This window comes from Periophthalmus magnuspinnatus, chromosome 9 (assembly GCF_009829125.3).
Source record: "Periophthalmus magnuspinnatus isolate fPerMag1 chromosome 9, fPerMag1.2.pri, whole genome shotgun sequence".
Classification (NCBI taxonomy): Eukaryota; Metazoa; Chordata; class Actinopteri; order Gobiiformes; family Gobiidae; genus Periophthalmus; species Periophthalmus magnuspinnatus.
In genome coordinates, this window is record NC_047134.1 from 12,336,535 (window position 1) to 12,351,892 (window position 15,358).

The window sequence follows — 15,358 nt, forward strand, 5'->3', positions numbered from 1 at the left end:
TAATATTTGTTTGTCTATTATTTCATTCGCTCGCTCCATGGCTCTTCCACTCTCACTAGCTGATGGGGTTAAGTAACAGTAAGCTTTATCAGATTACTGGGGCTGAGGTCTCTCTCAAACCTCTCTTTGCCATCTTGATTTCATGCAGCTGTGCAGACTCTTTAATCATACGCTATCTTTTTTCACTCAGCCTCCCGTCTTCTCCTCCCTTCTTCTTGTCCTCCCTCCTCCCTTAACATATGTTAATTGGCTGCTTTCTGTGACAAATTACGAGAGCTCTCTTTGATGAGGTCAGGTTGTGATGGCGCTGGGAGTGGAGTACAGTGGAAGTGCCAGACCCTCGCCGGTTACCCCTTAACCACTCCAAAAAGCAGTGCGGCAGCCGGCTCATGACTAATGAGAGGCTAGGCCTGGCTCTGGCGTGGCTCTGGCCTTGGTGGGGGCCACTCCCCTAAACACAGGCTCATGTGTAGGTACTGTATGCAGCCACACTCTATACAACCTACTCCTCTTACACCCACCACTCCTTTGGAAACTTGAACCTCTGACTGCAACTCTGTGTTATTAACATCAAAATGGTATAGTGTAATTTCTCTGAAAAAGCCAAAATGCATGAATAAATTCCAAGATTGTTCCTAGAATTTGTGCACGGAAATCATGGAATCTTTCATGTCTTGTTTGTGGAATAGCAAACTGTAGTCTTTAGGATTCATCACTGTCTTGTTCGTTTTGTCTCTTGCTCGTCTATGATCTAGGTTACTTGGTTTCCGTGGAGAGCACAGGGACCAGAGACAGTAGAAAAAAGCAGAAGGTCAAATCAGTGAAGGACATCCCTGTTCATTTTGCCTGCATTACACAGACAGAGGTGATTGCCAGTAGGCATGCTGTAGTTGCAGGTTTATCTCAGTCAGTGGCTTCCTTTTGTATGTTTTGTGTGTTTTATTTTACATATTCATTAAAATAGCACCGCCACTTCCTCTTGAACTGTGCTTATGTGCTAGTGTGGACAAATTCTGTTTTTATGTCTTCCCCAAAGTTTATTTTTTTCTGAGATATAGCATGTTATCTTTAGTGCTGTGATCTGCTTTTAGATCTGACAACATTGTAGAAGTGTAGGTGTGCCCATACCCAACACAACTCTGTATCCAGTCCTTTATCCACAGATATTTTCTCACCAACATCTTCTTGAAATTGTTTTCTTCCCATCAGCAATTACTGTTTTTACAGAGGCAAACCCGATAATAAAACACAAAGTTCATCTGAGCTTAACCATTCTGGTTGGTTGACACAAAGTACCTTGTAAGCTAATGGTTCTATATGGTTAGCCACATTAGCATTAGCCTGCGGCCCTCAATCAAGGCCAGGAGGGAGCATTTAATAATTGCTGTCAGAAGATCAAATTTAATTCTCCTCTCCTCACAGCCACCACTGCTGTAGGGGTAGAGTGAGACAAATTGTCATCAGAGATTTCTAAATGAACAAAGCTTTTAATTAGGGTGATTAGAATGCCGTGGCACTGGAAAAGTGTAAGGGATGGGGGGAGTCTGTGACGAGATCATCAGTGAGATTGTTGAATGCGATGTCTAGAACTGATAAAGTACAATAAGGGGTAAGAGTAGGCCTGTGTACAGTAATCCTAGATTATCATTGTGCATTCACCATATTCAGGACCTCGAGATACTGAATATAGTACAAATTTACTGTTTGATAATTGTTTGAATAATGCTTCCTGCAATATTTCTATAAACCAGCGTGAAAAACATGATAAAAATGGTATTGCACATATTGTAATCATAATTCCATTTCATTTCTTCTCATGTATTTCCTTCATTGTGGACATACCTAATATGAAGAGTTACGAGGTCAGAGGGAACATTCTTATAGTGCATGGATGCAAATATACACATATATAGGCAGTAATTTGACCCCTGACGCACACATCCATGCCGGCCTTCTCTCCCATCAGTGAACATTGCTAACATCCTGAGACATTGTCATACACGGCAGGGAACATAATTGGGTGAATATGTCAGTGCTTTGTGTTCTTAGTGACATGACTCCCGGCTGTTCCTGTGGGGGCAGGGTACAGTCACCCAACGGCTTTTTCTGCAATCCCACCGCATGCTTTATCCTTCATTATTGTATTTTCTATTTTTCTGTTCATAGAGTATAAGTGGGGGTGGGCTTAGTCATATAGGTAGTTGACAATGGAACGTATTTTTTATAGAGGAATATAAAATTGAAGAAGTGAAAGTGACTATACTGATAAATGAAACTTAATTTCAGCTGTTTTTGTTTTACCATTAGATGTCTACACTCTCAGTGAAACCACTTCCATATTCCATTCAAATCTTAGCACCTTGGGTCTTAAATTGGTACTTTGACATAGCATGATAACATTTTTTGTTTTGTTTTGTCAATTGGTGTTTGAAAAAAAAAATGACCAGCATTCAACTTGGATTTTTTTTATCACTCCTGCTACAGTAGCTGCCCTAACTCTCATTACCTTCTACCTCGCTGCTTCTGTTTGCCTGCTTTGCCCTCTTGTTGGTTGGTTTTGGCCTGAGCAGCTGCAGCCTCACAAGCCCTTGGCCTCATTTCAAAGGGGGGACTTGATGTGTCGTGTCAAGTCATTTTGTCCTTGGGGGGGAAGTCAGCAACGGGCTACGGAAAGATTGCTCTCACCTGCCTGTGCGCGGGCTCTGACTGATGGCTACCTGTCTCCATTGCAGCTCTGAGGGCCTGTATGCTGGTGCTGAGTGAGGCACGCAGCTGCTCAAACCAAGGGCACGCACCACATTTTACATCCTTGTGTGTCTGGTCAACCCTTGATGAATACACACGATTAGATTATGACAACATATGAAGCATCCATGTTTTTTTTCTTTTCACTACCTTGTATCTCTAGTTCAAATATTTTATGATATCAATTGACACGAGTTATCCAAGATTGTAGGGAGATTCATCAGTTAAAATATGCACATATCTAAAATACAGGACATAGATCTGAGGTTCAACCAAGTTTAATTGACATAAAACTACCATATATTTACGTTAATTTAGTTCTGTAGCAAAATGACATAATTATATGTACAGCAACAAGAACCACTAAGTGACTTCCCAAAGTTGTAAACAGGAAAGGCAGACTTAAAATGACCATAGTAATTACATATTCAAAACAAGTTCAGTGTGCTTGCTTAATGTTTCAAATCTCTGAAAACTGTTCTTATATGGCCTTAAAATGTAAAGCCCCCTTCTCACCTTGTTCTTCATGTTAAGTATACTTTCTTTATTTTTGTCTCCAGATCCCCAGGACACAACAAAACAATAATTAATCACATTGAAAGTTCAGATCTGAAGTCACCATGGGCTTCTTTATTTTGTCAATCGCACTTATGTGGGGCTTGTTAGAATAGTGTCAAATAGCAGTGCCAAACCGTGGGGCTATTGGCTCGGTCTCATCCTCATCAATAGGCAGGTGTGTCTGTTCTAAGGCACTCGGAGATTGAAAATAGAATACACGTGAAACGCTCGCTGTCTTGCTAATGATCCGACTAAACCTTGAGCTAATAGAGTGAGACAGGTGAGATGTATCCTCTAACACATAGAAGACACACATTTTACATTCAAGTTTAGCCAGAGAGCGAGAGAGAGAGAGAGAGGCAAAGCAACATTACAAGATAATCCACCACTATCACTCTAATCCCTGCATGTACATGTTGCCAATCCCCTTAGCTGCTAACATGTTAAATTAGCTCTAATAGAGAAGCCACTGACGACCACCTACAGTTGGGATACCACCCAGCGTTCGGTCACTCTCTTGCCTTAAGAAGCAGACATTAATATGTGTGGGACGAGGGGCGTGTGGGCTGGGTGTAGGTGGCAGTAGGGAGTAGGGATTTAAAGAAGTATTGCAGTGATAGCCATTCGTCACCCTGCCTATCTCGCCATGACAGATGGGAGTGCAGTGCAGCGCTACCCAAAAGAAGACATAGCCTATAATGACATTAGGGGGCACAATACAGTATATAAGACCATATTTTCTGTTCACTAGCAACTTGGTGGTTAGTGATTTTATACTTACCCCATACTTTCTTTTGTCTCACAACATTTATGCTCATTGTCAAAATAACTTTTCCAATTATATATTTGAATAATGCTGCACTTTGCATGTTTTTAACAAGCAATTGATAAAACTTAATGATAAATAACATGATAAAAGTCAAATCTTTGTTTCTGGAGCTGGTCTTATACTATTGATCTCACAGTAGTTCAGGGCTAAATGCTTTCCCATTTAACATATCTCACATTATAATGATCTGTATCAGTTAATCAGTCAAACAAGTTAAAGCACGGTGATAATATGTAACAGTACATTTTTTTCACAGTAGTGTAGATCACTGTTACTGATTTTGTGAACTATATTAAAGTGCTTTTTCATTGCTGTCTACAAGGAAACGTGAGTTTATTTGAAAAGAGACTGAGTTTATTTAATGTACCATACACCTCCTAAAAGGTTTACCCACTGCACTGTAATATGTTATTTCAAAATCCTCACCACCACATTTCCTCTGAGGATAGGGGATACTTGTGTTTTCTTATATTTTATGGGACACATGCTTTAACTGAATGTGCTGCAGATGTACCATGAACTGGGTAGGGCTGCAAACTAGGTGGGGTTCTTAAGAAAAATATAGATAATCCCTTCGTGATAACCACCTTCCCCAAATTGGCTGTTGCATGAAGAATTGGGACTTGAGAATATCAGAATCAGCAGTATTGCACACTTTTAAGTGAAAATGCACTTCCTCCCAATTCTTTGAATGGAAGATTTTTTAACCAAAGTTTCTCAGAATTTGAGTTTCATCTAATTCTCTATTTTCTCATTAAAAAAGCTGCTGTTTTTCCAAGTGACAGAAAAGTCCCGAGCATGAGTCAAGGTAAAGTTCCTCTTTGTGCACTGTGGGTCTGCCTCCAGTGTCTGTCCTCAATAACAAAGCCACATTAACAAGCACCCTACAGACTGTCTATTAGAATGTGAAAAAGCGGCATGTGCTGTATATTAGTTTTTAGTGACTAAACACTTGGGAGAGAGGCGACCTAGAATCACGCCTCATGGTGTGCCGAGTCTGGATGTTCCCATCGTCCTCTCAGCTCCACTTTTGAGACAGAGAGAGAGAGAGAGCTCATTACATCTATGTGCTGCTGAATCCTCCCCCAACCTCCATCCTCCCTCTCTTCTCTCCCGCTCTGCCTCGCTCTGTCCGTCTGCTTAACAGATGGGAGGGTCGTGGGTACCGCTCTTCCCCTCCCCCTGGAGAGGCCTGGTGCCTGTTCAAAACCCGCTGCTGCCTGCTATCTTTGCCATCTTCATACTGTATTTACTCTAATACTTTGTTTCATTTCAACCTCTTCAAAGAGTAGATACTGGACTTCAACTGTGTATTATGTTAAAGAACCACGTCTGAACTTTCTGGTACAGTCCATTTTATAAAAAATACTTTTACTGTGAATAATCAGTTTGCTTCTTACTTTGAACAGTATCAATCAGTAATGACAACAACAATAAAAAAAAAAATAATAATAACTGTTTACCCTTCATAAGCAACGTTGAGATACTTTTCTTCATCTTCTTTTGCCAGGGCACTTATTCAGTTTTATTAAAATGCCCTTTTTCCTCTTAGATGACATTACAGCTCTTTTGCCCTGTCAAGGTCAGAAGTCAGTGTCAGTCCCTTGTGAGAAATTCCTTGCTGAAGACTATTGCCCTGCGCCACTTGACCACATTTACTAAGCCTACAGTTGTTTCACTCAGTTTCTCCATGTTTCACTGTCTTGGCGTCATGAGGCTAAATTGGATTGGAATGAATCAGTGGTAATCGGTTAAGTTAACCAATGCTCTATGCAAAACCACTGGGGGAAAGGGAACATGGGACGCGTGCCCAGTGAGGAGGTGGGCAGTCTTTATCCAGAGGCTGCCTTGGCATTTGTGTCGGGCGGAGGCGGTGAGAAAGTGTGGTGTTGGAGGCGGGCGAGGGGAAGACAAGTGGGGACTGAGAAGATGACACATAGAAGAAATAGACGGGGCAGGAAACGGATGATCAGATTTACCTGTGTGTTGACATTTCTTCTACATCTTTCTAGTTGGCATTTTAGAACCAACCACTTTATACATTGTCCGAGCCTTAGGGAAGAGACTGGGACTTTTCAAAAGGTTCTGTTTGTATAATCAAGAAGAAAATGTATTTTAACAGTCAGTGAATTATATGCAGGGTGATTATGTTGAATCAAATCTTACAGCTACGCTTCATCAGCCTTTGTCGGACCCTTAAGGACTCTGGAAAGATATTCCTGGAGCATTCGATGATCCATAGACAAATAAAGGGGTGTTTTGCGGATGTGCCTGGGCCTGAGAAGCAGCGGCAGCAGTGGCTCACCTCAGGGTGCGCTGGGCTGGAGTTGGGAGCCAAAAGCTCGGATTAAGTGTTCAGGACACGGGCTTAGACTTAGCATTTCTGTTACGTAAGGCCCGAGGTGTTGCCCCAGTGGGTGTTGACATTGAGAGGTTGAGCTGTGTGCACTGGGCTGAGAAGAGGCCAGAAGGCAAGGATCACAGAGGTAACTCCCCCTTGTTTGGACCCGTGCCCGGGCCCTGTGTTGTTGGGAGAGGGGGGAGGGGTGATCCTGTCAGCCTGTGATGGAGGTGCTCTGTCTTGATTGATATCCTTGTCTGGCTGTCTTGTGCCAAGCGTCTTACTGTTGCCTTGTAATCCGAGTTTGTCTGACAACATGCCTCTTTGTTTTCTTCCAGGGGGCAGCTCTTTGTTTGTCTATGGATGGGTGTGTTTAGGCGCAGCTATGCTAAAATGTTTTTGGATTGCCTCTTCAGAGCTGCCACCAAGTTATTTTAGATCTTGTTGTTATTATGATGACACACTCTTGCTGTTGTCCAAACTGCCAAATGATGCATTTATGTTTGTTTTATTTCCGCAAAAAGTGGGCGTATTCTGAGCCATCAACTCGAAGAAGTTATTGTCATCTATTGCGTTATTGTTCTCATTGTCTGGTACTTTTCTCTTTTGGATGATGTCAAATAGAAAACACACACAACTTATGTTAGTCAAATATTGTGGACAGTTAGACGAGACAATTTGTTTCTACCGTGTATTGATTCTGCATAGTTTTATTTGATAGCAGATGCCTTTGCTGATGCAGCTCTTGTCTATTTATGTAGGCATGGGGCAGGTACAAAGAAATCTGCCTTGTGATCGCTTATGTCTAGGTTTTGCTTTTGTCTCAAGTGTCTTTCATTATCTATTTACTTGTGTTTGGAGGTAGAGTCCATGGCATGTTGTTGACAAGTTCAAGGGATATTTCTTGCTTCTTGGAGCATGTCACCTCTGGTTCATCAGGAATCAGGTTAGAGGAACAGCTTTGAACAAGAAGAGAAAGCCTGGCAAGTGCATTTATGTGCAGGAAACTATGCAATGACGGAGTGGTATAGAGCGCAGCGGTTGGAGAGAATACAGCGTGAGAGTGATAGAAAGAGAGAGTGAGACTGACATGTCTTTTGGTGAAGCAGTGTCGTCTTCCACATTGCCGTCTGATGCTTGTGCTGCCAGGTGCCGGAAATCTGGTTCAGAAAGGAGAGATGCGAGAAGAAGGAGAAAGTCGAGGTAAAAAGGCAACGTAGATGGAGTTTTCTTTTTTTCTTCCGTTTTTTTTTCATGTGACGATGCTGACAGCTCCCCTGCATTGCACTGAGCTTAAATAATGGGTTGCTCATTTGCATAACGAGGGACGTTATCACCTCTACTGTCAAAAGAAAACACAACAACAGTTCTTCTGCTCCTCCCTGAGATAGATTGGGTTGGCCTACTTTAGCACTCTGGAGAGATGCACTGGAGCTCGGGCTTAGCCAAGCTCACAGTCCAACACACACCCATACATCCAGTACAGCACAGGCTCGCTCCGGACAGTCACTCACTCATGCAAACTTTTTTGTGCAGCTTTTTGCACATGCAGCTCTGTTGTCTGCTGCGGCTGGCTTCTTCTCCTTAGTACAAGTAATCCACTCGGCTTCTTGTTTCCAGATAAGCTTGTTATAAGTTAATTTAGCAGCATTTTGTTTTATATCTATCGCAGAAGTTTTTCAGAAAGATTAAATGAAGATTAAATGAAGAGGATTAGTGAAGAAAATATGCCAAAACGAGACGCAAATCACTGTATGGTGCTGAATATGTCCATGTAAACAAAATACATTAAGGGTAGACTTTGTGCCAATGCCAATTCATAACATATAGAGATGGTTTCATCAGTAACATGGTGTCTCTGGCAGTTTCATTATACAAATAATTACTTAGATATGACTCACATGTTGTGGTAGCTTAGGCCAAGTGTAAGAATGATATGTGTTACATAGGAGTGTAATATAATACCAAATGATTTATAGTATTGTGAATGTTGGTTTGAAAAAGTGTATGAAGTGATAGTTCTGTAGAGGGATATTTACAGTCCATTCACATTTGTCTGAAGCTTAAACCTCAACTAATACATTTAATGACACACATGATGCATTTTGGATAGCCAGAATATTACCACTATTAGGATTAGGATGTTCATCAATATCACCTACCCCTGGCACGCAGTACTGTTTTTGTTTGACTGTGGTTTATGTGATTGTCGTGACATCTATGGCAGCTCCTTGCTTGTTTAGAGATGTGCTAAGACAAAGTTAAAGAAAAGAAGCAGACTCCATTTCCAATATAACAGCAAGAAACAAAATGTATTTCTCAGTCTAAAGGTAATGTTACAGTGTTGATGATTAGAGCATTTAAGTTAGCGGCAGTTCCAAAACACTGTCAAAATCTCTGTGAACGAGGCAAGATCCTGACAGCACTGTCTCCTCTCATAGTTGCTACCTGAACAAAAAAATATATAAAAAAGACAAGCGAATGCAAAAAACTGATTTGCATGATATCGGCACTGAAAAACACAGCACTTCTTACAACATTGTTGACAGATTCTTTGTCTTTCGTCGCCCTCCCTTGTGGCTTCCATGATGCCACTTTTATTTTTTTCAGTATTTTGCCATATTTCATTTTATTTAATGCTTCCCTTCCCCCTCTTTTCTTCTTTCTGTTTTACAGGTACGAATGCTGGGATCTTTGAATTGATTGGAACAAATAGAAAGCTGAGACAGATAAAGAAAGAGCCAGAACAGTGACAAGAAAGAAGAGAAAGAAAAGAAGGGAGAGAAGAAAGCATAAAGTTCTTTGGAAAGAGGAGAGATAGAGAGAACGACGGGGACGATGGGGAGGAAAAAGATTCAGATCACGCGGATTATGGATGAACGCAACAGACAGGTAAGCCCCAGGGGTACGGCACGATGGATGAGAGTGAGGGTGGGGGGAAGGAGGGGGGACACCCTACACCCGACATAGACCTCAACAATGACGGTCTACTGGGAGTCTGGGCAATATCTGAACCAGGCACAAAATACAGTGGTACAGTGTGCAGGGCCGTTATTGCCCCGGGTAGAAGTCTTACATTGGATGTAACAGCTGGCTGCTTTTGCTCTTGGTTATAATGCACTGATTTAACTAAATAACACGTTAAAATATACGTATCTTGAAAAGAGCAATCATCACAAAAATCATCAACAGCAATAAATCAAATAGTCTGTTTTGTAAATTGAATAGAGATGCAATTTACGACTACCATTTCATAGTTTAATGAATCAATAAATATTTTCACAGTTAGTCAAAGAAAAATGTAAAATGCATAATACATTTTCTGACTCATTGCAAATCTCAGTATCATTTGGTTTATTTTTGTTTTGAGGGGGTGAAATCAGTGACACACAACTCCATCGTACAAACCATAAATGGTGTGCAACATGTCTTGGTCAGACACAGCGCTCTGTTGCAGGAAGCAGATAGAGACAGAGCTGTCTTACTGCCCCCCAGGCCCACAATCGATCACATCCTGCAGCGCAACTGACCACTAACACTTTGTCAGCTTCCTGGCAGTCCAATTGGATCCATACGCTGCTACTGTGGCCCCTGGTTCACAGGTCACACACCACACAAGGAGTCTTATGTACACCATATCCTTTGGCCCTTTCTCTCCTTTTAACTTTGATTTTATACAATGCAGCACCAAAAAATATGATGAGATTTCATTTTTCCATGGAGATGCTATTGCTTTGACCTGGAATCTTCCACATGGCATTAAAGGGTGTTGCTACTTGAAAAAACATGGTTACTATGAGCAAGGTCAACTCAAAAAATCCATCTTCCCGCCCGTCTCCATGGAGATAGATATGTTTAATCCCGTATTTTGGAAAATTCTAGGTAAAGCAATCACATCACAAACAGGTGGCAGACGCTCAATCAGAAAAGTTGCATATTGTACCTTTAACACTGAGTGTCTAATTAAAAGTCTGCATTGTTCTTGTATTGTTCTTTTCCTCTTCATTTTGCCAAACAACTTCAAGTGGTATGAAGAAAAGCAGATCAGAGGTCACCAAGTTTTGAGAGAAAGGATTGTGGCTATCGAGTTGCAGCAGCACCCGCACTTCCTCCTCACTGTTATCTCAGCCCTGCGCTCTCTCATCCCAGCGCAGACCAGGCCCACCATTTGCACTAGGCACTCCGGCTCCTGAGGATAAGGAAGGGAGAGGGAGACAGGAAGGACACCTGAGGGGAATCGATGCCTCAGATATCCGGGCTACACTGACGGAGGAGAGAACGAGGCGGAGGAAGGAGAGGGTTCAGGGAAAGGCAAATCAATAAATAACCTTGTTGTTCTATCATTTAAAATACATAACTGTCTGGTTTGTGTCAGTTCCACCGTGCTTCAAATGATGAAGTCACCAGTGTAGAGGAAGACGCATACTACTATGGGACACTATGAGGCATTCTGTGTCATTTAACCTCTGACCCACAATAATGACATAATTTCAGATGTAACAAGAGGCCATCACACAGAAACAGACAGAGGTGTCTAATTTCATCTTTACAAAATGGAAAGAAAACAGAAGTTTTGGCTTTGCATATTTTCACTTCCTTTTTGAGGAGATCTCCCGGCAATGCCAAAACCAAATAAACACTAACAATTTTTGCATACTTTTAACGTTTGATTCTTCTCATACCATTTGGTGTCTGGTTGGCTGATTTGCAATGGTCTGAAGAACATAAAATAACCCAAAATTGTACAAATAACTGTACACTGTTTCCCCCTGTCAGCACCACTTCTCTTCTGTGCAGCCTGCGTATGGAGTGGCACCACTCTGTGTGGCTGTCAACACCACCTTGCTACCTACAGGGCAGCTCTGCCCGTCTGGACTTGGCCTGAGAGCATGGCAGACTTGGACACGGGGCCTGGCTCTCTGGGCGGCCACTTTGGGCTACCACCTCCAGGCCTCAGAAACACTTCCCCGGCGCAGGGCTACAAGGGCCAGGCCTCCCTGCCGTTGACTGGCTGCCCAGAGCTGTGGACAGTAGACAGCAGTGTGTGAGCTCTGGCTCCAAGCCCCCCGACCACTCAGACCCACTCCCAGCCCCGGGCACATGAAAGGGCCCCCTGTGCCACGGATTCAGGGCCGGCACATAGGTGCACACACTAGAACCACCACTCGCAGCCGCGCTAAACATAGGGACATGTTCTGTACAGTGTGGTTTAAAACATACCAGATTATCAACTCATTTACACATATGAAGCATGTCCACCTCTCTGGAGACATTTTGGACAGAAAAGATGAATTCTTTTGTACAAGTAACTAGCCTTGCGCTGCCTGGTATTCAAGTGGTCAAGCTGCAGCTCATATGTCGGGCTCTGGTTGATTGATTCCTGGATCTCCACTCTTTATACTGTACCTTTTTCACACTATACTGTCCTGTCAAAAAAAGCCTATGAGCTAAAAAAAAAAAAAAGACAACAGCCTTTTTTAACTGTGACACAAACCCTGTGTCTAATCTAAGCTAAGGATTTAGACACATGTAACATCATCATCTAGAGCCACTACTTGCTCTTCAGAAAGTAAACTCATTGCACTCATTTTGGGCTAGTTGTTTTTAATCATTGCTTTCTGTGAGTTGGACTTTGGGGGGAGGGACATAAGGGCCAAAGGTTAAACAAGGATCAGGTCATCAGCAACAGGAAATAGCAAGAACTGGATCTCCAAACTCTTCCCAGACTTGTCCCACCACTCTCACACAGTCGGCGCAAAGGGAAAAATCTAGTTTTATGTCATATTGCAGGCACCTCACCATGTTAACTGCATGGAAACTGAAAAAGGGGTCTTTTTGTTTCAACGCCAAAGCACTCTTCTTTCCAATCAACAGCACTGGGGTGAGAAAATATGTGAGTGAAATTAACAGCAGGAAAATAATGAGGCCCACAGGGTAGCTCCTCACCCCTGCACCCCGGCACTAATTCCCTGTTTCCCACCTTCCACTGTCTGTGTCTCTTCCCACAGCAAGCGGCGCTGCTCGTCGTATGTTCTGCTGTTAGACCTCACCTGAAAAGGGCTCTCCAGGCTCTCACCTCCTCACAGATGTATTTTTTAAGTCTTTTTTTTGCTGTTTCCACTTAGTGCTTGTTATGTTTTGAGTTCACGTGTTTTTTTTCACCTCTTTTTTTTTTTTTTTTTTTTTTTTTTTTGATGACGTTTAAGGGTCCATACAATTTCCAAAAATATGGCACAGAATTGTTGACATTTTTATAAGATGCTGAGAGTTGCCTTTAATCTCCCCAGCTCAAACATTAAAAATGCTTTTTTTTTTTTTTCTCTCACTGAATTGACTTAGGTCTTGTCCCGTCTCTCAAAATCCTTATGTTATATCAGCAATATCTGAACACTATATTTTTGTAGAAGACAAAAGTGTTCATTTTCATATATTATAGTTAAAATGATCGTCCCAACAGATAAATACACTGATACATTTATTTTACTTAACACATCTAATTATTTTCTACCTTACTGTGAATGATGTCTGTTTTTCCTGTGGAAACAGTTAAAAATAAAAACAGAAAATCTATATTTGTCTCAAATGGAGGATGGTCAAGTTATTTTTGCCATTCCGGCCACTAGCTGTGTGACATCCACTTTTGACCAGTGGTTCTGTCTTCCCCCGCTTGAGTGTTTTTCCATAACAGGAACATACAAAGCATCAGTGTAGTGAGTTCAAATAGTAATTCATTGAATTGTGATTACATGGTCTTTTTGGAAAGTGGAAAAAAAACAACAACTGGGCAATATTTATACCACAATTTACCAAATAAGTTAGGTCATGTAGGGTAATAAGATCAACTCCTATGCACTTCCAGGGCACTTTGTATACATTGTGAACTATGTGAAATATATTTTTATATTTAGTTGTTGCCTTTGCACACATATGTATCTACATATACTAACTAGTGGTGTTTGGTGCCCTCTCCTCCCCCTCCTTCTCCCCCAGGGATTCGGGGCAGGACGAGGGAAGCAGAAGCGAAGCCATTGTGAAGGGGAAGCCACCGGCCTCTTCCTGTTATGAGAGGAAATGCATACAAATGTGCTTCCTGTGCGTCTGCCCCCAACTCTTCAACCCTACCTCGCCAATTCTTCTTCTTCTATTATGTCGTCTGCTCTGTGCGCACCAGTGACACTTTTATATTGATGACGAGGTCGTACTATTTTTCATCAGAAATATAGTATGATTTCTGATTAATTAAATCAGTTCAAAGAATAGTTACATGTTGACCATGTGCAACATATTCTTAAATAGTACAATTTTTTTATGGAGTTAACTTCTATGTTCTTAGGACATATTACATACCGGCAAGCACGGATTTCCTGGTTGATTTGATGAAATTCCTGTTTGGAAGGACAGTATAACTTATGATTCGCTAAATACTGGGCCAAGAAAGAAAAAACCAGTAGTACGACTGACTGTTCAGATGACAGCATTGTGAGTGTCAGTTACTTACGATTAGTTGGCAGAGATGACACTGTCTGTTAAAGTGAATATCAAGCTCAAATATAATAATATAACATTCTACATGGTGTGACATTAACATTAGCACTTGAGAGCGGCCATTTGTCCTTACTTATCTAAATCTGTGCATGGCGTCAGTGCTGTTATACACATATATAAATATATATATATATGGGTTGAGGTAGCAGGTTGTATGTGTCAGGTGGAGATATGGGGGAGGAGTGTGATAATTATGTAGGTGTTATTATATGGTCAGCTAAGGTTTTCATAATCATGCTCATTCTCTTCCTGTGGTGATGCCAAAGTCACTGTGAATCATAACAAATAAAAAGTTTCCCCTCATTGTTCCTCATCCAGTTTTCGACTATCTAATTTCAAATGCATATCTGTTTTCTGTGGCGTCATAGTGTACAGTCAAACATGGATTGATTTGTCATCCAGTAGGTTTAAGCCATGATGCCCTCCTCCATTCAACCCTTTCATTTATTCATGCTTAGTACGGCCAAATTATATACAGTCTAGTGACTACTTAGCCGCTCTAACATCTTAATAATACAAAAAGAATATGAAATAAAAGAGACTGCCTTATTTGCTGGTTCCTATAGAGCAGTTCTAACATAACTGACCTTTTTAGTTGGCTTTCACTTTTGGAGCATAATATATCTCAAAACAAGGTGGATATGACAATTAATCTTATTGTCACAAGATGCTTTTTGATCTCATAAGAATCAAGCTTGTTTTTTATCTTCACATTTCAGCTATGGCTGTGTAAATGTCAGCATGGTATTTAGAGCCCTGGGGAGTCGTATCTCCGTATGTTGTGTGTGAATGAGATGAGAGTCAGTTTTGGAACTAACCTTGACTTTGCACGTGCATCGTGAGTGTACAGTGCTACGCCTATGTCTCAGGCTGGTTTTTAAGGTAATAAAATACATTAACCTGCTAATAGAATATGTCATTAAAATGCAGTGTCCAAATGTATAATAAAACATTAAGATCTGTTTGTAAATCTAAAATTAAAATGGTCATTTAATTGTGTGACAAAGCAATGCGTGGTTTGGCTTGAGAAGAGGAGAGAAAAGCTGGAGGCGAGGGGTAGTTTCATATTCAGTTTCCCTGGTGCATCCTGGGAGATGTAATTTCAGGAAATCCAAAACTATCTATCAATATCCATTTAACCTTATATCCTCTTACAGGCCTTGAAGTTGTAAGGAGCTCAGAAGAATATGTGAAGGGCAGTGGATAATACATTCACAATATTAGTCTTTGTGTGGTGTATAGTTGAGACCATTTGCTTTAGAGGGTGTTAGGCTGTGTATTTTGGCTCACAGAAGTGTCAGAAAAAGAATAGACAAACACACAGATAATCAACAAATGGG

At 41.3% G+C, this 15,358-nt stretch overlaps 1 protein-coding gene across 8 annotated transcripts in view; it reads left to right on the forward strand.

Moving 5' to 3' along the window:
* The window catches only part of mef2cb (myocyte enhancer factor 2cb), a 56,024-nt gene that overhangs the window by 17,144 nt on the left and 23,522 nt on the right, over window positions 1-15,358 (forward strand). For all 8 annotated transcript variants that reach the window (XM_055224522.1, XM_055224525.1, XM_033971975.2 and 5 more), the window contains one exon: window positions 9,150-9,365. In XM_055224522.1, coding sequence (XP_055080497.1) covers window positions 9,312-9,365 — 54 coding nt within the window. In that variant the 5' untranslated portion in view covers window positions 9,150-9,311. The remainder of the gene's footprint in view (window positions 1-9,149; window positions 9,366-15,358) is intronic.